This window comes from Urocitellus parryii, chromosome 9, assembly GCF_045843805.1.
Source record: "Urocitellus parryii isolate mUroPar1 chromosome 9, mUroPar1.hap1, whole genome shotgun sequence".
NCBI lineage: Eukaryota > Metazoa > Chordata > Mammalia > Rodentia > Sciuridae > Urocitellus > Urocitellus parryii.
Window position 1 is genome coordinate 133,846,519 of NC_135539.1, and position 24,769 is coordinate 133,871,287.

General features: G+C 36.7%; 1 protein-coding gene across 1 annotated transcript in view; it reads right to left on the reverse strand.

Moving 5' to 3' along the window:
• Positions 1 to 17,614, reverse strand: part of Xpr1 (xenotropic and polytropic retrovirus receptor 1) — a 179,671-nt gene extending 162,057 nt beyond the window's left edge. Inside the window, exon 1 of the mRNA XM_077802388.1 lies at positions 17,391 to 17,614. Coding sequence (XP_077658514.1) covers positions 17,391 to 17,459 — 69 coding nt within the window. The 5' untranslated portion in view covers positions 17,460 to 17,614. The remainder of the gene's footprint in view (positions 1 to 17,390) is intronic.
• Positions 17,615 to 24,769: the final 7,155 nt, after the last annotated feature.

The following is a 24,769-nucleotide window of genomic DNA, read 5'->3' on the forward strand; positions in this document are numbered from 1 at the left end:
CATTTTAAGAAGGAAGACATATTAAAAACTATCAAAAGCTGCTTACAGACCAAGATAATTAAAAAGAGGTAATAAGATTTGAGGATCATTGCTCACTGGTGACTTTCAAGAATTACTTTCAGTAGAGCAATGGGGCCCTACTGAATATATGTGAATATATGTGACAACTAAGTATACGATAGCCACAAATACTGATGAATAAGAAAAGTAATACTAGTTAATTTATTGAACATCTACTATCAGATATTGTTTGTAAGCATTTTAAACACACTACTTTAACACTACTCTCTAAGGTATAAGACTCCCATTTTACCAACTAACGGTTAAAAGTCCTTTGCCCAGATATTACCAAGTACTACTCTTTTGACAATCCATACTTCTTCAAGAAAGACAACAACATTTCAAAATTTACCTCTTACTTTGGGCTCTTACATATTGATATTCTCCTATTTATTTCCAAAACTTCCCTATACTATTAGATTTTTATATTCTATGTAATAACCAGCCTCTGAGATGACCCCCTGATGATTCTTTCCTTTTGGCAGTAACACTTCAATACTAAATAGGGCTGATCTATGTAATTAAATGGATATTGCAGGGGCTGGGGTTGTGGCTCAGTGGTAGAGCACTTATCTAGCATGTGTGAGGCACTGGGTTCAATCCTCAGCACCACATTAAAAATAAATAAATAAAATAAAGGTATTTTGTCCATCTACAATATATATAAATATGTGTGTATATGTGTGTGTATGTGTGTGTATATATATACACACACACATTTTTTTAAAAAATGGCTATTGCAGAAATGGCAGAATACAACTTCTAAGGATGGGTCATAAAAAACACTGTTTTTCACCTTGTTATCCCTAGGATCACCCACTCTGGGGAAAGCCAACCATGAAAAAACTCAAATAGCCCTAAGGAAAGATACAGTGGTGAAGAACTGATACCTCTTAAAAAATGCTAGCACAAACATGCAAGCCATCTGAGTCATCCTAGAACTGGATTCTCCAGCCCTGTGAGGCTTTATAGCCCCAGCAAACATCTTGACTGCAACCTCACAAAATACCCTGACCCGGAACTACTCAGTTAAGTGGCTCCCAAATTTTTGCTACACAAAAACTGTTAGACAAGAAATGTTTATTACTGTTTTAAGCCACTAGGTTTTGGGGTGACTTGCTATACAACAATCGATAATTAATATAGCAAGCTAGATTTGAAAGACATTTTTGTAGTTATTAGATCATAAGCAACATCATTGATTTTTCTCAGACAAAGTAGTTCAAATTTTATTCCTATAATGAGTAAAAACTATGGAAAGAAATACTATGACATTCAAGTGATTTATTTGGCAATAATAAAGAAAATCACGTTCCTATGTCAAAGTCACCAACAGTATGATTTAACTTAAATGTCCTTGAAAAGTCACACAGTCACACTCCTGAACTGGAACAGATCTGACAGAAGATTAAGTCAGCTTCTTCTCTATCAAAGGATCTTACCCTGATAAAAAAATAAAACTTTAACAAAATGCTCTCTTGTACTAATTAAGTCTGTATAGCTTATTCTTACATTATTACAGTACCAGCTATGAAGTCTCTGAGGACAGACAGCAAAATAACCTCAACTTTTATAATCCACAGTATCTATCAAAGCACAAATTCAAAATGTTTACAAACCACACAGACTTTACTATTGTAAAAATCTAAGTGTCTAAGATCAGATTCTCAGCTAATTTTAAATGTCAGCTGTTGTTATTTTTATTGAATTATTTTATAGCATTTCCAGATAATGAAATATCAAACTACAAAGTCCCTTTTCATTTCTCCCAAATTTCATTTATATTTTCCCTTTTTGTACAAAATTCATGACTCTTTCATTTGCTAGATACAAGAGAAGTTCTTCATGTTTTTGCCTTCCAGCCCTCCTTAACATATAGAAAAGTTCATCCAGGTTAGTAAAGCATGTTGATTTTGCTCAAATAGAACAGCTGACACAACATAACATTCATTCTCGTGCTCTCATTCTTTTCTCTGAAAGAAAACAAAAAATAATAAAAAAATTCTGCAAAGTTATCTCCTATGTGATTATAAACATGATTTTTAAAAAATATTTTTAGAAGTTGATTAACCTTTATTTTATGCATTTATTTATATGCAGTGCTGATAATCGAACCCAGTGTCTCACACCTGCTAGGCAAGTGCTCTACCACTGAGCCACAACTCAAGACCCATATAATGGGTATCAGACCAGGTTTTAGTCAGCTTTTTCGCCAATGTGACCAAATGATGAGCAATTTTAGAGGAGGAAAGTTTACTTGGGGACTCATGGTTTCAGAGGTCTCAGGCCATACATGGCCAACTCCGTTGCTTTGGGCCTGAGGAGGGGCTAAACACCATGGCAAAAGGATGTAGAGGAGGAAAACAGTTTAGGCCATGACAATCAGGAAGCAGAGAGAAAAAGAGAGAAAGAGAGATTTGCTCACCAGGTACAAAATATACATCCCAAAGGAATACCCTCAGTAACCCATAGCCTCCAGTCCTGTCCTACCTGCCTTCAGTTACCAGCCAGTTAATCCCTATCAGTAGATTGATGCACTAGTTAGGTTAAGGCTGTTATAACATAATCTTTCACCTTTAAATTTTCTTGCATTGTCTCATACAAGAGATTTTGGGGGATACCTCATATCTAAGCTATAACAGACCACTTCATTGCAAACCTTTAATAAACTAACCATTATCTATTGGCCAAATAATGTTTCCTACAAATATGCTACTGCATTACAATATATAAGATGTTTGTATTAATAAAATACTGTTTAATCAAATCTAAGATACTATTAATTGTTAAGGGATATCATTATTTTACGTACAATTAAACTATGACATCCAATATTAATGGTGTTTGGATATGGAAGAGGGAAATGTGCCTCTTAGAATCTATGAAATAAAGTGACTCATTTTGTCACAATGTAGTTTCTGAGGCAATGGTGAGTTTTATTTCTGTAACAAAATACCTAAGGGTAAGAACTATATTTTTAAAAGAGATTTATTAAGATGGACTTATTTAGGAATGAATATGCTCGAGATGCAATAGTATGGAACTAGTACTACTGAGCTCTGGTAAAGATCTTCTGGTTACATCACAACATTGGCAGATGGTATCATGATCAGAGTGCATGTAAGAGGAAACAATCACATGGTGAGAAAGGAAGCCAGTAAATCAGCGAGGAGCCTGGCTAGCTCTTTTGATAATAACACTCTCATAGGAATTAATTAGCATCCTATGAGAATTGACATTAATCCCTTCCAATGGTAGGATCCCAATAACCTAACCCCCTTTCTCTAGGCCACACCTCTTAAAAGTTCCAACATCTCAACACTACCACACTGGAGACCATGCCTTCAACACATAAACCTCTGAGGTCCAACCATATTCAAAACATACCAAATGAATTCTAAATGTCCATCTACAATCATTTGGTTTTCAAGAAAATGCATGACCCCAAAAAGAGGTTTGGTTATACAAAAAGATTGAGTATCAACATACTAAAACAAATATCCATTAAATATACAAAAAGTTATTTCCATGGCTATTTTTATTGATATAAAATAATAACTATAAAATGTATCAAGTCAGGCTTTCCTGTATTTCAGATATTATTACATCTAATTCTCACTACGGTCTTTTTTTTTAATATTTATTTTTTTAGTTGTAGCTGGACACAATATCTTTATTTTATTTATTTTTATGTGGTGCTGAGGATTGAACCCAGGGCCTCGCAGGTACTAGGAAAACACTCTACCACTGAGCCACAATCCCAGCCCCCTCACTATAATCTTGCAAGGTAAATATTATCCCCACTTTAGGCACTAGAAAACCAAAATTTGGAGAAATAAACTGGCTTTTTAAAAGTGTCATAGCCAGTAAAATGAAGAAAATGCAATTTAATCAACACATTTAGTTAAAATTAAAGCTACTTTATCACCTTCAAATATGAAGATCTCATATAACCTGAAAGAACTTTTTGTTTTATTCTATTCATTCCTAAAAGTTCATCCTATCTTCCTTACCATTAGTTGGACAAATTTATCAACAAAGAGTACCTATGTTTTGTCTCAACGCCCGTAACCTCTTAAAATCTAAAAGAAAGCAAAAAACAACTGTGTTCTGAATTTATCAGCAAACTCTTTTTGTCATATCCAAACCAGTCAGTGTACTCATTTTTGAGAAACACTACTCAACATTTTAGAAATAAGACCCTGGTTCAAGGCAGATGAACAGGCATTTCACAGAGAGGCCTAGAATCTTGGCCTCTGCTGTCACAGATGCTAGGAATCCCAGAATAACCAAAAAAAAAAAAAAAATTGTAATCACACAGAGACAGTGCAATAAAAGGAAATTAAATTGAGATAATTTGTTCTTCTTGCCATGGTTGTAAACCATCTAAGTTTTAGAGGTATCCAGTAGCTGCTAGTGACATGTTGCTATTAAAATTATAATTTTGAGTAGCTAAAATTAAAAATTCAGTTCCTCTCTTTCATTAACCATATTTCAAGTACTTAAAAGCGACATAACTAATGGCCACATATTGGAAAATGAAGATTCAGAACATTTTCTGTATCTCAGAAAGCTCCATTATATTCTATAGTTTGTCTATCAAGAACACAGTAAGATTGTCAGTGATAAAACCTATAGTAGTCAAGTGCCTGGTCTGGTTTGATAGTAAAATAACATACTATTATTGCCTACAAGATATAGCCTAGAATGTGAATGCTAGGTATATTTCCCATTGTGAATTAGTAAACTGGCACATCACTCCGTTGTAAGCTTAATAACATTCAGTAAATCGCTTATTAAATACCTACAATATCACAATTGCTGAGACAGTTGGTCATTTACACTGTTCTACACATAGAATCTGAAGCTCAGAAAGGTCTTACATCTAACAGTAATAAAATCAGAATTCATATTAGTCTTTCAAAGTCCAACTAAACTCTAAAAGCAACATACAACATATTAAAAGATACATGCAGAGTTATGAAATAGTATGGACCCATACAGGTAGTATTAAGGTTTTTTTAAAAAAAGAAACACAAGGCAGGGATCAGAGTTAGGAAGGTCTCAAAACAAAAAGAATGGCAGCACATTAAAAGCATCATACAGGGGCTGGGGATGCTCACTGGTAAAATACTTACCTGGCATGCATGGGGCCCTGGGTTCAAATCCCAACATGATGAAAATGAATAAATTCATTCATTCATTCATTCATTCATTCATTTATTTCTCCCTAACATGATGGGGAAAATGGTGTGTGTGTGTGTGTGTGTTATATCCAGGGAAAAAGATATCCCATCAAGAACCTGACCCATCCAAACACCATAGGACCTTGGCCAGACAACATTACATAAGGTGCTTAACTCTCCCTTTCTAATCACATACTTAGTCAGTCACTTTCTGGTTATCATTCATCTTCCCTTGTATGTTGGTGGAAGGAACAGGGAAATAACTTGGTGATAAGAAAAACATTTGAGCCTAGAATGTGAATGCTAGGTACATTTCCCATTGTGAATTAGTAAACTGGCACATCACTCCCTTGTAAGCTTAATAACATTCAGTAAATCACTTATTAAATACTATTGCCCAAGCCCATCAATCTAGAGTCACTGAAAAGACCAATTCTAATCAGAATTTGAACCACAGTGAATTCACCAAGATAAAGATATTCTATGAGGCTTCTTGGAAGCCAGTGAAAGGATGTTCTCAAGAATTGTGCTGATCTCAAATAGTACCTTTTATCCAAATTCCATGAGTATTTATTAGTCCCTGTAGCAAATGTTCTGACAGTTCTGACTACCAAATTTATTTTAAATCTATCCTTCCCCTTCAACCCTTCTCTTACCTCAATGGAACCACAGCACAGAAAACCTACAAAATGATAAAAGATTAGAATCTGGAGCACAGGCCTTGGTTCATAATCTTGATTCCACCACGAACTAGTAGTGTGACCTTGCCTAATTACTTAAATGATTTTTTTATATAAAATGGGATATAAACATACATCAACAGGCCTATTGTAAGGATCACATTCATGTGAGTTACTAAATGTGACAAATGCTAGATGACTGTATCTACTACCTTCCTGACACCCAGTAACCATTCAAGAGATGCTATATATTGTTACAAACACATTTCACCAAATCTAAGATACTACTAGTAACTTACATCATTGTTGGATATATATACTTCTAAGAATGAAAAAAGTTTACCAACTTAACTATGACATAGCATTAATTGGAAGAAAATCTGATTTCAAATGTTAAAATGTGAAAAAGTACATATAAAAATCTATTAAAATTTTAATTTAAGCCTTCATTATCTTAGGATATACTATTTGGTTTTTCTGTCTTTGATGTCGATCTCTCCAAAATCATACATCTTATTTTGAACTGATTCCTCTCCCTAATCTTTTATTTAAAACCCTCTATAGTTCACACCCAGGAAAATGTTTAAACTCCTTAACATAATATTCTAAGCCCTATCCCCCTGATCCTTCCAGCTCCTTTCCAACTTCATTCTGCTGGCTCTTCAACATATCCAGTGAACCAGATTTCCTTAACCATGTCTGGATATTTCCACATATGCCTTTGCTCTTTCCGTCTAGACTGCCCCCAATGTCCTTTTTCCTCTTACCCATGTGATAGAATCACACTCAATCTCTAGTATCCAATTTATATATACCATTACTATAGATACTTCCAATATAAATGCTTTGCTTTCTAGGGCAAAATCAATTAGCTATTCCTCCATAACATAATTATAGTAAACTATGATCAAAAACCCAAAGTTAAGAATTCCTCTAATACAAGGACTAAACCTCACTTATTATCTCTCTACCACCTATCATGATTCAACAGTATAACAGCATGTTAACAACCCAGTCTATGAAATAAGACACATCTGTGTTTGAATTCTAGGCTCTACCACTTACTAGTTATATGACTTTGGGTAGCTTAGTCTAAAATTCAGGGTCTTCTGAAAAGGAGGATAACAAAACCTAATTTAGAGGGTAAAGATTAAATGTAAAATGGCTGCCACGAAAGAACACCCAATAAGCATTCATGAATACTTAATAAGCAGGTTTAATACACAGTCTGATATTCTCTAGACGTATTTGCCCTGACTTTGGCTTGGCAATTTAGGGTATAAGGGGTAACACATGTAACCAGTGCTAAAAGTCAAACACAGGTGTATAACCAAATCTTCCTTTCACTGCTACCTGACTTCTCAAACCTTACCATAATTCCTTAGTTCTGTCTCCTCAATATGTGTTTCTACTTGTGACCATACCTAAATAGAAGAATGGCTAATTCTATGTAGGTGAATAAAGAATAACACTGTTGGCATCTGAATCTCATAATTCACTCAGTCTTTTAATTAGCATACAGAAGAACCATTTTATATTGCTAATGTGATCTAATGGATGATTAGATTCAGATAAATGTATTAGTGCAGAGTATTTGAGCAATCATTTACCAAAACATTCAAATCCCTACTGAGTCTTACAAAGAAAATTTATTCTTAAAACTTAAAAGCAAAGGAATGTTTATATGGCAGTAATATGCCTCAGCAAGGAATAGCAGTAAGTAGAAGACCAATACCCCTATACCAGGTTTTGCTATCAGCTAATTTTAAGACTGACCACATATCTTGCCCTCTATAATTTATTCATCTATAAAACAAAGGGGTTGAGAAAGTCTTTTGCAATTCTAAAACTAACTGTAGAATTAAATATTAAATTTTCATTAGAAAATTGAAAAGAACTAAAATTAGATATACCTGAAAAAATTCAAATAACTCACTTAAGCTATATTTAAGAATACACATCTGAATATCACCTGTTTAAAGAAAAGAATTCAAAGACACAGGCTATAATCAAAATGAATACAAGTTATAAATGACCTGGACAACTAATTGTGACCAAGACAACAGCTACATAACTGTTCTCATCTGGTTTTCTTACTATACACAAAAAGGTTAAGAACAATTTATTAACATGAACATACCCATAAGCAGAAATATTAGTCAAAATCAACAAAACCATTTTCCAAGAAAATCAACATTGAACACCCTAAAGGCCTCATTTCTCTCATATCAATAATGTTCCCAATCATTATGTAATGCCACTGAGCTCTATATAAGAAATAATTTTAATAGCAAATATATTGCTTTTACTATGTACCAGGTGTTGCTTTAAGAACTTTTCACCATTTTAACCCATATAATCCTCACACCAGTCTCATAAGTACTGTACTATTATTTTTCCCATCTTACAGATGAGGAAATTGAGGTACAGAAAGGTTAAATGATTTGCCTGAAATCACTCAGCTAATAAGTTGGTAGAGCTGAAATATGAACACAGGCAGTTAGATTTAGAGTCTGTTGTCTGAATGTGTTATCAACCTACTAACATATGCTATAAATTAATAAGCAATAAAATGAACCAGTGTGACTGTATTAATTCAACCACTAACTAGGCCACGTGACCTGATTCACTTAACCTATTTGACCTATATTTCCCATGAAAGTTAAAAAGGAAAATTGAGCTAAATATTCTCTGAAGTTTCTTATAGATCTGATATTCCATGACCTATAATCCTAAAGCCACAACTATAGTACAGCAACAGCTTTAACCACTGTTAGCTTCCTCTTTTCACCCTTATCACTACATCTCATTGCCTTTTTCTTATGTCTCATCCTCATAAGGTCCTCTATCAGTTGCTTGTTCAGTAATAGTTACTATGATAATCTTAAGGAAAATATAAGTCACAGAGGGGAAGTCTATCCTACTGACCACACTGTAACACCTTCTAAACCCTGCAGGCTGAGACCTGGAACTAAAAATAACCCAGCCATTATTGCACCATCCTACCAAACAGATGCTACAGAACAGTCAGTGGTGCTTGAGAACAGGTGGAACAGGCCTAAATGTATATATTTATAAAGAGATGGTTTATTTACTTTTTATAAAGCAGTATGATGTAGGACTTAATAGTAGGAGCTCTTACAATCTCATTCTACTGTCCACAATTAGCAGTATCAACATTATCAGTTACTTAATGGCTCTAAGACTCAGTCTCCCTCTTCTACAACAGTGATAACAACCTATATAAAAAGCTTGCATAAACAGCTTTAGTTCTTTTCTCAAAAATAAAAAATAAAAATAGGGCTGGGTTGTGGCTCAGTGCTAGCGCACTCGTCTAGCACGTGTGAGGCACTGGGTTCGATCCTCAGCACCACATTAAAAATAGATAAATACATAAAATTAAGGTACTGTGTCCATCTACAACTGAAAACATATTTAATAAGTAAATAAAAATAATCGGCTGTTACTGCCACTACTACCACCACTGATATATTTACCATTCCTGTACAAAAGCAAGAGCTCTAGAGTCTGACAGATTTGATTTCAAATTCTGGCTCTACTTAGTTACTAGGTGTATAGCCTTGAGCAAATTAACTAATTTCTCTAAGTCTGGGTTACCTCCTCAAGTAAAATGAAGATAATATCTATCCTGCAGAACTGTTGTAAAGACTAAATGAAGATAACATAATGTAAAGCAGATGACACCTGGTTCCTAAGCACTCAATAAATATTATTTCTTTTCTCCTTAATGACAAGCTGACCACATTTCTGCTAATTCAATTCAAAGAAAGGAAAGTACAGTTAAGAATCAGATGAAATCCCGATAAGCCAACTTTTTTCTCTCTCTATTGTTCTTTGCTGTGGAAAAGGTATCAGAAAATCCTCTTGCTATGGTTTCTTTTACCTCTTATGGGATTCATAGAACTAGAGAGGGATTTTTCATGGCATCTCCAAACTTCCCTTGGGATCCTCAAAACCCTCTCATGGAATCAAAGATGTCAAAAGTATTTTCATAATAATACCACAACTTCATCTATTATGATTCTACTGGCTGGTAAAAGGTGCGCTTGAATAATCTTGTGGGGTTTTTATTGTTGCTGCTATTGTTGCTTAAAATGGTATTTGTATGTGTGTATGTTTGTTGTTGTTTGTGGTACTGGGAAGCAAACCCAGGGTCTCAGACATGATAGACAAGCCCTCTACTACTGAGCTACATTCCCAACCCTGCTCTTGTGTTTTAAACATTTCTCAGTTTTAGTTTCTAATAGAGTATATATTAATAGACATTGAAATCCTCAGTATTTTTAAGAATTTCAAGTGGTTCTGAGAGGAAAGAATTTGAGAACCACTACTCTTACTGCTCTTAAAAAAAAAAAAAAAAAAAGCCCACAAAGCACATACTCTGTGAAATTACAACTTTATCAATTTAGCCTAATAAGTAACTCACACAAAAATCTAAATATGTCCCACTTTCCTCTATGATTATATTCCAGTCTTTCAATCTTCAAAAAATCACTTGTCCACTAGCCATCTGTGAAAAGTCAATATCAGAGCTATGTCTTAGGATTTATCTCCACATTAGCCTAAGGTCTTTATAATACTGAAGGACACCTTCAATAAAGGACTATTTTCTTAATCAACATGTTAACCTTGTTGAGGGAGTCAGGTGCAGGTGGGGCACACTTATAATCCCAGCAACACAGGAGGCTGAGGCATGAGGATGACAAGTTCAAGACCAGCTTCAACAACTTAGCAAGATCATGTCTCAAAATAATAAGGACTGGGGATATAGCTCACTGGTAGAGCACCCCTGGGTTCTATTCTCAGCAACAAAAATAAACAAACATTGATTTATTACAGAAAATTTGAAAACTGTTATGTTTACAAAATAAGATTATTTATATCTTCCTTTGGCCTCTATCAAATAAACAATTTTTAAAGGATTTTCTGATCTGTCTGAATATATATTTGGTGACAGGAAGAATAGATGGCCATATTTCAATCTGACTAAACAAATCAGACTTCAAGATATATAAGCATCATTTACAATAGTGATCAAAATGTATAAACACATTCCAAGTCCCTAATCGACCATCTTCTCGTTCTACACCATTTTAAATTTTGGAAAACACCAAGTTGACTGAAATACAATACCAGAAAAACACACATGTATTTCATTTTTTCCTCTATTTTTTAAGGTTATGGGAGAGCCAGAATCTATCAGCCTATATAGTAAATAATAAAGTTCTATAAATATTTGTTGAATGAATAAATGATTTTTAAGATTTTTGTTTGTGAACTTTGTGTACTTGGCTTTTTTTTGCATTTACTCAGTAAGAAAAGATCTGAAAAAGCAAATACACTGGGCAAGAGAACCCTAGTAACTTTTAACTCTCTCTCAATCCTAAAAAACGATTCAACATCAGGCAACCCATAAACCAGTTTTGGTTAATCTTGGGCAACATCTTCCAAACTTCTATTATGGCACATGCCTACCCATTCTTTTTAAAATTTTATTATGCACCTCCAGTATATGTATATCTATTTATAACTTATACCCATCTACAACTGTGTATGCTATAAAACAAAGAATTTTAAATTTTTTTAGTTGTGGTTGGACACAATATATTTATTTTATTTATTTATTTTTATGTGGTGCTGAGGATGGAACCCAGCACTTCGCACGTGCTAGGCGAGCACTCTACCACTGACCACAGCCCCAGCCCAAAATAAAGAATTTTTAAGTTAAAAGTTTTACAAAGATGAAACAAGGATAAAATAATTTTTATCTTTCATTCACAAATAGTACAAAAATACTTTATATCTAAGAGATTATCAAAGTATTTCAAAGGTCTAATTCAAAATCCAAGTCCATTTTGAACTTAATTATAATGGATACGAACTGAAAACTAGACCTTACAAGGCAGAATATTCATAATATATAACACAGAGTGGAGTTAACTGTGGATGACAGTGGATGTAACTTTATTTCAGAGTTATCCTAATGTCTTCATAATTTTGAAATTTCTCAGTAAACTTAGCATTAAAATGTTCTTGTTTATATCTGTAATTCGGATGACCAAAAGCTAGTACTAGAAATAGAACTGTCAGTTCTGTTATTGTCTTCTTGTTTACTAGTGCTTGGTATTGATATTATTATTTTGGCATCCTTTTTGTTGTTGTTGTTGTTGTTGTTGTTGTTGTTGTAGTTGGACACAATACCTTTATTTATTTTTATGTGGTTGTGAGGATGGAAACCTAGTGCCTCACACATGCTAGGCAAGCACTCTACCATTGAGCTACATCCCCAGCCCTTGTTTTGACTTCTTTAAAGGGACTTTTTAAGTTTTGTCCACTTCATAAGGTTAGTTTGGTTAAAACTTAATAATATTTATATATTAACTTAATTAGGCTCCCATTACTGGATTAATTGCTATCTGCTGAAAGAGAACAAGTAAGAAAAACATGGGCAATCCTGTTTCCCTCAGAATTCTTGTGTATAGGTTCCTTAGCAAGAGTACTACATCAATCCACTTGCTAAATATTAGTGAAATTTTATTTCTTCCTTTCCATATGCATAAAAATAAATAAAATGAACAGTTCTAATACTATCTTATTTTATTCCATGGAGGTACTGGGTATACTGCTTTGGGGCTTTCAACTCAAATATACCTGAAATCACTAGCATGACTCGACCAGTCTCTCAAATACTTTCCAGAATAGGACGAAGTTTGAAGCCAGGACTAATTTTTCCATGGTCACCTCAGGTCAAATAAGATTCTTAGGTTCTTATGATCTGGGCCTTCACCCAAAAGTTGATCCAAAACCAACCTTCAGGGATGGATGGACAAGGATAATCTTACTAGCATACTCACCCTCACATACAATGATAATAAAGAACAGTTACAGCTTCCTATCTCTACAACATTCATTCACTCATGTAAGAAACATTTATAAATGCCAGACATCTCACTATCATAGTCATTTACAAGTGTTATCTTAAATATACTATACTGTACTTTCATTTGCAGAAGTTCCTTAGAGAAAAAGTGTGGCTTGTGCCCCATCGGGTGGCCAAACTGGAAATTTCAAACAAGTTCCAGCAAGGCAAGTTAACCCTAACTAATCAACATAGTACCTTTGAGAAATTGAAGCCTGCAACACAACTGGCCTCATGGGAGAGTTCTATAATTGAAAATCATAATGTTATTTCAATGTTTCCTTATATTTAAAAATAAGAAAGTACAGTTTATGCAGGATCTCTCCTTTCCCAAATCCTGCAATTAAAAAAAAAAAAAAAAAAGACCAGCCTTTTTTAAGTTAAAAGAGTTTCATTGGGTTAGCTTTCTATTCAAAGATCAAAACCTCATCAAAAAAAATTTTTAAAGGGTATTTATTAACTTAAGAAGATGATTTATAAAACAATCCTTTAAGTTTTACCCTTTCATGAAACAAACATGATTAAACTATAATAAAGCACAAAAATTTAAAGTTAGATGGGTCCTTAGATAATAAGAGTCTGTGAGCTTAGAAACCATCCAGTTTAGTTCTCTTAGCATTATAGATGAACCTTAAACAAGCCAGTGAGAAAGTGATTAAGTCAGGGTTACACAGCTAGTGTGACCTGACTCCCGATGCTTATACATCTAAAGCCAAAGAGACTAGGTGTGTATGTGTGTGTGTGTGTGTGTGTGTGTGTGTGTGTGTTGGGGGAGGGGTGTGTATGGTGCTACTTGATTGGGGGCAGTGCGCATAGTGGGGTGGGGGTGCCATACACTAACCAAATGGCTGAACCTCTTTGGACCTAAGTTTTCTTGCCTGGAAAAACAAAGAGGTAAACAATCTTTCAATTCCCTTTCAGCTCTAAAATTCTGTAATGTAAAGGCCTCATCATTTTATTATCTTACACAACTACAGTATACACTGGAGGAAAAAAAAAAAAAAAACATTCTGAATTCCTGAGAAACCAAAAAAGCACAGGACCCTAGGGAAGAAAACAAGTCAGCCACTTAAGTCACCAAATATGTTTGCTTCTTTTGCTAATATTCTGTAAAATATTAACATGGTCATACTAGTCTATTTGGATGAAACTGGTCTAAGTTAATTTTGATTAATCTATTACAGAGCTCTAAAAAACACAATCGCTGATTCTAAATCAAAAAAATCTGATAAAGACATATTTGTGTGTGTGTGTGTGTGTGTGTGTGTGTGTGTGTTGCTGGGGATTGAACTCTGCATGTGAGGTAAGTACTCTACCAACTGAACTATATCCCCAGCCCTCTATTTTATATGTTGAGATGTATAATCAAATATATTGCTGGGAAACAGATAGTCTCTGCTCATTTATGTTGTTTCTTCATAAAAATTATTCATAAATGCAAATAGATTTTCTTTACATGGTTTCTTCATGTTGTTCTATTCTTTTATGCTTTTATGCTTATTATTTTCCTATTAAGACTAATCCATGAACTCCACATTTTAAATTACAAACTTTAATAATTTCAGGATATTGAAGGGCTACAATTGTTAATAATTTTAACAATCCATTAAAAGTGTGGTGATGCATGCCTATAATATTAGCTACTCAGGAGGCTGAGATAGGAGGAGCACAAGTTCAAGACAGCCTAGCCATCTTAGTGAGATCCTATCTCAAAATAAAATAATCTAGGGATATAGCTTGGGGGTAGAAAACTTGCCTACCATGTGTGAGGCCCTGGGTTTGACCCATCCTCTCTCACACACAAAATAGTTAAGTAAAAAACTTATGAAACAGAAGAGACCTTGAGAACTTCTGGTCCTATACTCATTTTTTTAATAGAAAAGAGTTCTGGAAAGACAAAAAGATTGTCCCAGGGTCTCAAGGCTAACAAACACAAGAACTAGCACTTATTATGCCGCCATGTATGTAAAATGTTGTATATAACTATTACATAAAATTATAGTTGTGAACAAAATTTTCAGCTTCTATCTAAAGCTCTGCTTAATTCAAGTAATATTTAAAATAGTAAGATGACATAAAAACCAAAGAAGCTGAATAGGTCACATTGGTTCACAGCACTAGAAAGCAACCTAGGCTAGAAATCAAGAGTAGTATACCAAAATGTCATCACCAGTGCCTGAAAAACAAATCCAAGTGTCTGTTCTACTAAATGTGTTTTAGGAGCATCATGTTCAGACATGAGAAAGTACATATCACTGAATTATGAGAAGGTCCTTTTCTCTAGCCAAGTCCTTTTTCCCTAAACTTTTAAGCTGCTCACATTCCTGGAACCTATAAATGTGCTCACTCATATCCCTTTATTGTTTTTAAAGGAACAGCATCAACTCTTCAGAAACAATACAACACAAAGATTCCAACCCTCTACAAATTTCTCTAATGATTTCAATTAAAAGAAAAATGCCCCTTATTTAATTTTGCCTATTAAACAGTAAGTTTTTCCAGGACAGGAGTCACACAGTAGGAACTCTCTATAGAATCAAATTTCAAGTAATTATAACTGAAAGCAAATTATCCACAATATGTGAATTTAAAAAAAAATACAATTTGCCTCAGAAAGATAATGAAGTCACACATAAGCTCAAGAATTTTGTCCCTATGTGTCCAACCAAGAGTAATCATTTAGAAATAGCATCCAAATGGAATATGTGAATGAGGTTACTCTAGGTACAAAGCTGACATTACAAATCAAGAGTTAATTCCATTTTCAAACTAAATCTTTTGCTTCTCCTTTTGGCTCCAGATATTCCAAATTAATTCTATGAAACAGTGAAGTGTTGAAATACTTAAAATGAATCACAGAATATCCAGCCACTGTAACTTCTGCTCAAATCAAGCATTCCACACTATGTAACAAGAATAAACTGTGGTTCAGCATACTCATGTCCTAAGCCTCTATGAAGAACTGGCAGTGGTGCTGAAAATTACTACTAGAAAGATGGAAGACCAATACCCTTCTTTCAATAAAATTCATCATCTGGACTCTAGCCAAGGTTTTAAAACTAACCGAACATATTACAAACAATAAATCAACAACTCTACAGATGGAAGTGTTAGCCCCTTCTCTTACAAAATGTGGTCACAAAACACTACAAGAAAATTAAGTGACAAGAAGGCATTGATAATTCTAGAGCATTCTTTTCTGACAATTATCAAATACTCTGTTATAAGTAAATTTAAAATCTTTAAGATTCTGTTTAACCTACCTACATCTTTTTATCTATCTTCTTCAATTATTAAAATGAATAAATGAACTCACTGCTGTTACCTAAACATCTTATTATTAAACTTATATAAAAATTAAATAGAAAACTAAAATAGTTCGATTCATAAAATCTGGCTAGTATATATGTATTCATATTGATTTTATACTCTTTGTTCCTGCACATAACATAAATGTGAATTCCTGGAGGTTACAGATAAGTCTTTCTCTATCCAGGAGCTGAACTAGCTACTGAGAATAAGCTATTGCAATGCTTAAAGCCCTTCAGGTATCTTACCTTCTAAATATATAAATATATTCTAAACATATAAATGGTTTCATTATCTTTACTTTTTCCTGTACTGACATAGGTTCCTTATCACTAATGAATACCTTCCAGGAGCTGTTATCACAGAATCTGGGAGGAAAGGGGAGCATAATTTCTGTAATACATAGGTAAGATACAGTGTTTACAATATAGTAATAATCTCCCTAGCTAACAAAAACAGCAGACAAACTGAAATTTTTTTATAATTTTTCCTCCCTCCTCATTCTTCCCTTCAACCTAAGAGCCCAAACCAAAGATGTGTGATTACTCTGTACACTTCATGCAATCAGTAAAAAGACAAGCCACTGTCTTAACAAAACCGAATCGCTGGTTACAATACGTTTGTAAACTATAACCACTGCATTTGTGATATACATTTAAACCAAGTTTCAATCCTGTTACAAAGCCTTTGTCAACATTGGCCAAGTGGGGGAAAGCCCAAGCGCTCCGCTCGGTGGAATGAAGGAAACCAGTGGAGGGGCTAATCTCAGAAAAGCAGGATTCCTTGGTGAGAGGTGAGCGGAGAGAAACGAGACCTAACCTTGTCGAGGGGGCGCTCGCCCAGGGTGGGGACAAGAGGTCAGGGTGAGCCGGGAGGAGGTTAGCGCGGAACCGCGGCAACCCGGGGCTGCCCTCTCACCGCGACTCCCCCACCTGCGGCTCGCCCTCCCACTAGCCTGCCCCGGCCCCGGCCCGGGCTGTGCCCTTCCTCCCGCCGCCGCCAGCATATCCGTTACCCCGGCGGCAGCGGGCTGCGGGGGAGGGGAAGGACAGCGGGGCCGGCCGCGGCGGGGATGCCGCAGTGGCTCCCCGCAGCAGCGGGTCAAAGTCCGCCCGGGCGCAGGGAGGCAGCAGGCGCGGAAGGCAGCGGTGGAGGTCAGGACTGGCGAGATGGTGGCCCCTCAGAGTCCTCCCACACCCCGGCCGCCGCGGGTACCTCATACTGGATGTACTGCTTCCTCCACTCGGGAGTGATGTGCGCGGAGAGGTGCTCGGCGAACTTCATTCTGCCGTTTCCCCCTCACTCCCACCCGGGTCCAGCAGCTACAGGCGGCGGCGGCGGCGGCGGCGGCGGCAACAGCAACTCCGACTCCTCCCCACATGGGCCCCGGCGCGGCGCGGCTCTGCGCTTCTCTCCTCCTCCGCCGCCGCCGAGGTCTCCTCAGAGCCGCCCTCCCGCCATCTTCCTCCTCTTCTCCATAGCCCCGCCCCGCCCCGCCCTCTAGACGTCATCGCCATGGTAACCGCCTACGCCGCACCGACGAAGGGGCAGGGTAGGGGGCGGAGCTTGGGTGAGTTCCTTAATTCTCCGCCCCTTCTGGGCCGGACGTACTGGAGGCACCTCCCCTGACCTCTTCCGTCTGGCTCTCGTTGGCCTACAGCTGCTCTGTGCCGCCTGCCTGTGAAGCATCAGTGTTGTTATTGTAATTAATATTAATACTGTAGCAACAATAATCCACGCAAGACGTTTATATTTGCAAAGAAAGAACTGTGCAAATGTTTTTCTATTTTAATACGTATTCTCCATAAAACCCTCAAGGATGGATTAGCATTAATCCAAATTGAGTACTTAAAACAGGTAAGGGCCAAATGTATTTAAAGAAACAGTATTATGTATGCTCAAAAAATGCTTGTTGAATTTAAAAACAACACCAAAAAGTGCATGATGCTTCCGAATTTCAGTGTAATTTTTAGTCCCAGGGCTACCAAAAAGCTAATAATAACCTGGATCCAACCAGTACTGGGGACACCAACTAGATCTGTGACTGAGCTTCCTGGATGGTTGGGAGTGAGGGTTAAGAGGAAAACTGATGCTGGGGGGAAAGAGAATTCCATAGAAGTACAGTATCTAGCCCACCCCTAGTGAGACCAGAATTGGCCCAGCCACCTAATTCCCAGGCTTAACTGTGTCCCTGGGAAACACAGGGAAGAGATCACTCATGCAGTTCAGCACTACATTGAATGTGGGAGTGATTGTCCAGAAGGGCCTTATTTGAGACAGAAACCCAGGTCCCGCCCTGGGTGGAGGAACCCTGGATAATATAATAGTTTACATTTATTGGACACTGTCCCTGTAACCACTGCTCTAAACCCCTTACATGTACTTTGACTTTTAATTCTCACAATTTTAATGAGACCCAAGATTTACTAGGAGGGTATTTTGCCTGGAACGATATCCTGAGATATAAATCCTTGCTATTGGCTTCTCCCACCACCTCCTCCAAGTATCTTTCCCCTTTCTCCCCCACTAATTTATGCCAGTGGGAGTTCTGCAATTGTTTCCTCAGGGGAAAGATGAGGCATGATGGAAAATAGGCATAGGCTTTGAGTCTTTCTGGGTTTTTATTATACAAAAGCCTCACTCTCTAGTGAAAGAGTAATGAAGGACAAAAACAAGAAGAAAAAGATGAGAAGAAGCATGAAGTCTCCCCTCACTTTAGCCTCGTATTGCCCCCCACTATAAAAATTCCCTTCTACTGGGGGTGAACATCCTGGGACACAGGCAAAAGAGAGAGCTAAGCTACCAGGATGGAGGCACACCACAAAAGGAAAATGACTGCCTGGTGTCGTTTTCTGTCAGAAGACAGAACAAGGCCAGCAACAAGAGAGATTCTTGGGCCTTTAGTCAGATATGACCTAAAATGTGGACTCTTTACAGCAATCTTTATAGACCATGGCACACTGCACCCAGCAGTATAATATCTGCATGCCTTAATTTCACACAGATCCGTGGCTCAATCAAGGGAAAAAGGAAATCCTCAATATTAGCTCTAAAGCCAATAATTCTTATTTTTTCTCATACCTAATCCAGAGCCTTGCCACCGATAGACATGAAAATTATAACTTATCCACAAGTAAATTTAGTAATAATATTCCTTATTCCTAGCAATATTTCAGATATCTCACAACAAAACCATCAAATAACATGAATGGTTTTTATCGAATACCCACTCTCTGCAGAGCATCATGCCTCGTGCTGTGAAAGACTATCCACATAGTTTTACTTGAATCAGAAGAGCTTTTTGTTTAGACTTCCATTTTTGAATAGGCAAATAATTATTCATTTGATAAAACTTTATTACGTACTATAATATTACAGTTATTCTACTTTGGGAATGAAGGACAGTTTGAAAACATTTAAGATTCTGTCTTTTCCTTGGAGGAAATCACAATCTAGTCAAATGGTGGGCATATAGATCAACAGCTAGGCTACTATGTGATACATTCTGTAATTGCTTCAGCAAACAAATGTCCAGGTGACCAGAAAGTAAACAATGGTATCACAGGGAAGGTGATTTTGAAATCCAGGCTTAGACAAAAATTTGACAAGGAAAGGGACACCTCAAAGATCTCAAAAACAAAAGGTAAGATGCCAGGAGTGTGAAAAGACTTAACAAGAAACCCAGGCACAGTGGTGCATGCCTAGAATCCCAGCAACTTGGGAGACTGAGGCAGGAGGATTGAAAGTTCAAAGCCAACCTCAGCAATTTGGCAAGGTCCTATTGTCTCAAAATAAAAAGGGCTGGGGATGTAGCTCAGTAGTTAAGTGCCCCTGGGTTCAATCCCTGGTAACAAAAAAAGAATGACAAGAAGTTATCTGACTAGAATATCATTTAAGGTAGCAAAATTTCCCCTCCTCAGTGAAACTTTTCCTACTCTGTCCCTTTCCCCAGTCTGGCTCCTACATCACCCTACTGTATTCCCTTCAATATATTGTCATTAATAAGCTGTATCAGACCATGCACTCCTTGAAGACAAATTGCTTATTTTTCTTGTCTACAATTTAGTATACTGCCTGGCACTCAAGCATTCAATAAGTGTTGAAGGAACAAGAGAAAGGAGGAAGAAAAGAAAAAAGGGAAGAAGGGAAGGGCAGACCACATGGAGGGAAGTTGCAAGAAATGTGAATTAGAACAAAATTGTGAAGGAATTGATTGGCATAGGCATAGAGGTCTTTGAAGAAGTTTAAATGGTAAGTGACTAATGCAGGATTGGGAAAGCGGTACATATAGTGTAACTTTCTAGTTTTGAACACTGACTCTGGTAATAGACAGACCTGAGTTAAAATTCTAAATCTGGCATTTACAAGCTTTGAGACTTGGTCAAAGTTCATTAACTCTTAAAGTCCCAGTTTCCTCGTCTCTCAAATGGGGACTAGTACACCTCCCTTGCTGATTATTTTAAGGATTAAATGAAATTATGCATATAAAGCATTTAGCATGATGACTGGCCCCTAATTGAACATTTGATAACAAGTAGCCCCTCAAAAACTTCTGTCAGCTGTGTGATGGATACATGAGAGTTGGGACAAACCCAAGATCAATTTATTCATAAGCACTCACTATGTAGGAGGTGCTGGCCTAATAACTTTGCAAATGCAAACTTTGTTTAATCCTCACAAGAACCCTCAGTGGTAGCTACTATCATTATCTTCATTTTAGGGTTGAGTAAACTCAGAAAGAGAAGTTACGCATCTTGCACATGATCACCTACCTAGCAGGTAGTACACCTGGGTTTGAACCCCGGCAACTCAACTCCAGGGTCCTTGGTCTTGAACACTACATTATGTGATTGTTGATGTAACAACTCAGGTCCATCATGGTAATGAACTAAAGGAGATGTGACATATGACTCTAATGACACTGTAGATGCGGCTGCTATGAACTGAGATAAGGAACACAAGTAGAGAGCAGGTTGGGGGCATTATCAGATATATTAAATATTTAGGAATCTATGGGACATGGAGTACTCCGGTTGGATATACAGATCTAGAGCTCTAGAAAGAGAGGTTAAGACTGAACACTAGGGAGCCATTCACATTTAAGTCATAATTAAGTCTGCTTAGTCTGCTTGAGGAGAGAGTATTGAAAGTGAAATGGAAGAGGCTAAGAGAAGATCCTGGTGTGGGCCAAATGGAGAAGATGGGCCAGGGAAGGAGGCTGAGATATGTCCAGAACAAGCAGCAAGACAATTGGAGAGAGTAGTGTCAAGGAAGCCATAAAATGATGAAAGTTTCATAAAGGAGGCAGTGATCCATAAGTCAAATGTCATTGAGAAGTCAGCGAGGGTGACTTCTAAGCCACTGTGTTTAACAAGTTGAGAGTCATTAATAACCTCTGGAAAAAAATGGTCCAGACAGCATGAAGGATCGCAGAAGGCTAAGCAATGAACAGTGTTTTGTCTTCAAAGATCCCAAATTGCATTTATGCTGGTACATGTTGTAGGATGACCAGGAGTGAGAAGTAATAGCATTTAATCTCTCAGCAATTAATCTAGAAATCCATAAGTGCTGAGTTGGAATGCTTTATATTTATCACACATAATTCTAAGTTTTAGAACAGTTATACTTACCACAAAGTAACTGCTTTAAAACTTAGAATTATGTGTGATAAATATAAAGTTAAACTGTTGCTTGAAAAAACAAAACTAGTGATCATGCTGAAAGGTGAGGAACTGACCTGCAGATAAATCAAATCTTAATGTACACATCCCACTTAAGCTGGATAAGCTACCGTGTCACTAAAGTAAAGATCATGTTCAAAATACAGCCTAGTCACAATTATTTGGGGCCCAGTCCAGCTTTAAAATATGATAGACTTATAAACCCAATAGGATTCAGGAGATGAACTTCAGATGGTCTGTGACTCCCCTAAAATCACATGCAAAACTTCATGTGCTCCTTGAACACGCTTCTGGAAAGGTTCCACCTACATCACTTCTCAAAACTTTCTACAAATCAAAAACATTCAGAACAAAAGTACCAGAGTACTAACTTCCACTTCCTCCCAGTGGGGCGGAGGGGGGGGGGGCGGGGAGGGCAGGGGGGGGCAGGGAGGGAGGGCTAATAAAGGATTCACAAATGAAATTTCAAACTACTATTCAATTCTGCAATTTTTAGAAATACTTTTATTTTGACACAGTTTAGATTAAGTACACCTCAAGTATTTGTTTTTAAGGATTGAGGTTATTTTGCAAGTTATGAAAGAGCACTTCTAATCTAGGGATGAATTAGTAGTGGAGTGCCTGCTTAGATGCACAAGGCCCTGGGTTAAATACACATCACCAAAAAAAAAATTATAATATTCATTCGTTCTCTCAACAAATATTTGTTGAGCAGCAACTACTTACCAAGCACTCTTCAGGGCACTGTGAATGATGGAGCAGCATCCAAAATTTCCTGACTTCATGGAGTTTGCTGTCAAAGGAGAGAATACATACAATAAGCAAATTAACCCTATGCAGCAGGTTAGATGAGATACACATGTTAAGAGGAAAAAGGGTGGGATAAGAGTTTTCTATATGATTTTATATAGGGTAGTCGAGAAAGGCCTTATGAGAAGGTGATTTTTAATCAGAGATCTGAAGGAAGGGAGAGAGAAAACTATGTGAATATGGGCTAGAGATTGGAGTGGGAGGTGAGAATAGAATTCAAAGCAGGGGAATCAGCAAATGCTAAGGCCCTGAAACTAGGAAGTGCTGAGAGTGTTGGAAGAACAGCAAGAATGCCAGTGTGGCTAGTGTTCCAAGGAGAAAGAGAAGGTCAGACAGGGAATTAGGAGCCATATTGCTTAGGATCTTACAGGCCAAGATAAAGATTTGGGCTCAAAGTGAATTGAAGCCTTTGGAGATTAAAAAAAAGGAAGAAAATTGTTTTGGATTTTTGGAAATTCGATGTGTGTGTTGTGGGGGGGGTCTTTTTTTTTTTTTTTTTTTGCCTTTATAGGTGCCACCTTACTTCAATGCATTTAGAAATTGCAGCCTATATATATAAAACATAAAAGTTACGGTTTCAATCATTTTTATGTGTAACATTCAATGGCAGTGGATACAAGTCAACCCACACTACAGAGATACTCTATGGACACTACTAAAATGATCAAAGTGAGAGATGATAGCAATTGGATCAACATGTTCACAATATTGTACAATCATCACCACTATCCATTTCCAGAATTTTTCATCATCACCAATTAAAACCTTACACTCATTAAAGAATAACTCGCTATCCCCACTTCTCCATGTTCCTAGCAATCTCTACTTTCTGTCTGTATGAATTTGCCCATTCTAGGTACTTCATATATATGAATTTATACAATATTCATCCTTTTGTGTTTGTTTAGTTAGCACAGTCTTTCCAAGGTCTACCCATGTTGTAACATGCATCAGAATTGCATTCCTCCTCAAGGCAGAGTGGTATACTATTGTATGGAGGTACACACTCTTCATCTATTTATTCATTGATGAACATTTGAGTTGTTTCTACCTTTTCATTATGGTGAATAATGCTGCTATGAACATTGGCATATAAGTATCTGCTTGAATCCCTGCTTTAAATTCTTTTGGGCACATATCTAACAGTGGAGTTGTTGAATCATATGGTGTTTCTATGTTTAACTTTTTGAAGAAATGGAGACTTTTTGAGTGATAGCATCAATCAGATAAGTCATATATAATTTTTTGCTGTGTGGTGGAAAATAGTCTTCAGAGGAGAAAAGGATGGCAAAGTGTATTAGTTTCCTAGGGATGCCTTAACAAATTAGCACAAACTGCTTAATGCACAGAAATTTATCTCTCACAATTCTGAAGGCTAGAAGTCCAAAGTCAAGAATTCAGTAGGTGGGGCTGGGGTTATGGCTCAGCGGCAGAGTGCTCACTTAGCATGTGTGAGGCCTTGGGTTTGATCCTCGGGACCACATAAAAATAAATAAACAAAATAAAGGTATTGTGTCCAACTACAACTAAAAAATAAATATTTTTTTTAAAAAGAATTCATCAGGGGGTCTGGGGTTGTGGCTCAGTGGTAGAGCACTTGCCTGGCACATATAAGGCACTTGGTTCAATCTATAAAAACAAATAAATAAAATAAAGGTATTTATCCATCCAAAACTAAAAATTAAAAAAAAAAAAGAAGAATTCAGCAGGGTTGTGCTCTCTTAAAGGCTCTGGTGCAAAATCTGTTTCGTGCCTTTCTCTGAGCTTCTGTTGTCACTGGAAATCCTTGGTATTTCTTGGCTTGCTGCTGCATAACTCCATCTCTGCCTTCGTTGTCACATGGCGTTCTGACTATGTGTATTTCAGTGTCTTCTCAGGGCATTCTCCCTCTTGTCTCTATTTTCTCTTATAAAGACATCAGTCTTCTTGGGTTAGGACCCACTCTAATTCAGAATGAGTTCATATTAACTTTATTACATTAGCAAAGACCCTATCTTTAAATAATATCACATTCCCAGGTACTAGGGATAGGATTTCAACATATCTTTTTGAGAGGATACAAGTCAACCCACAACACAGAGACACTCAATGGACACTACTAAA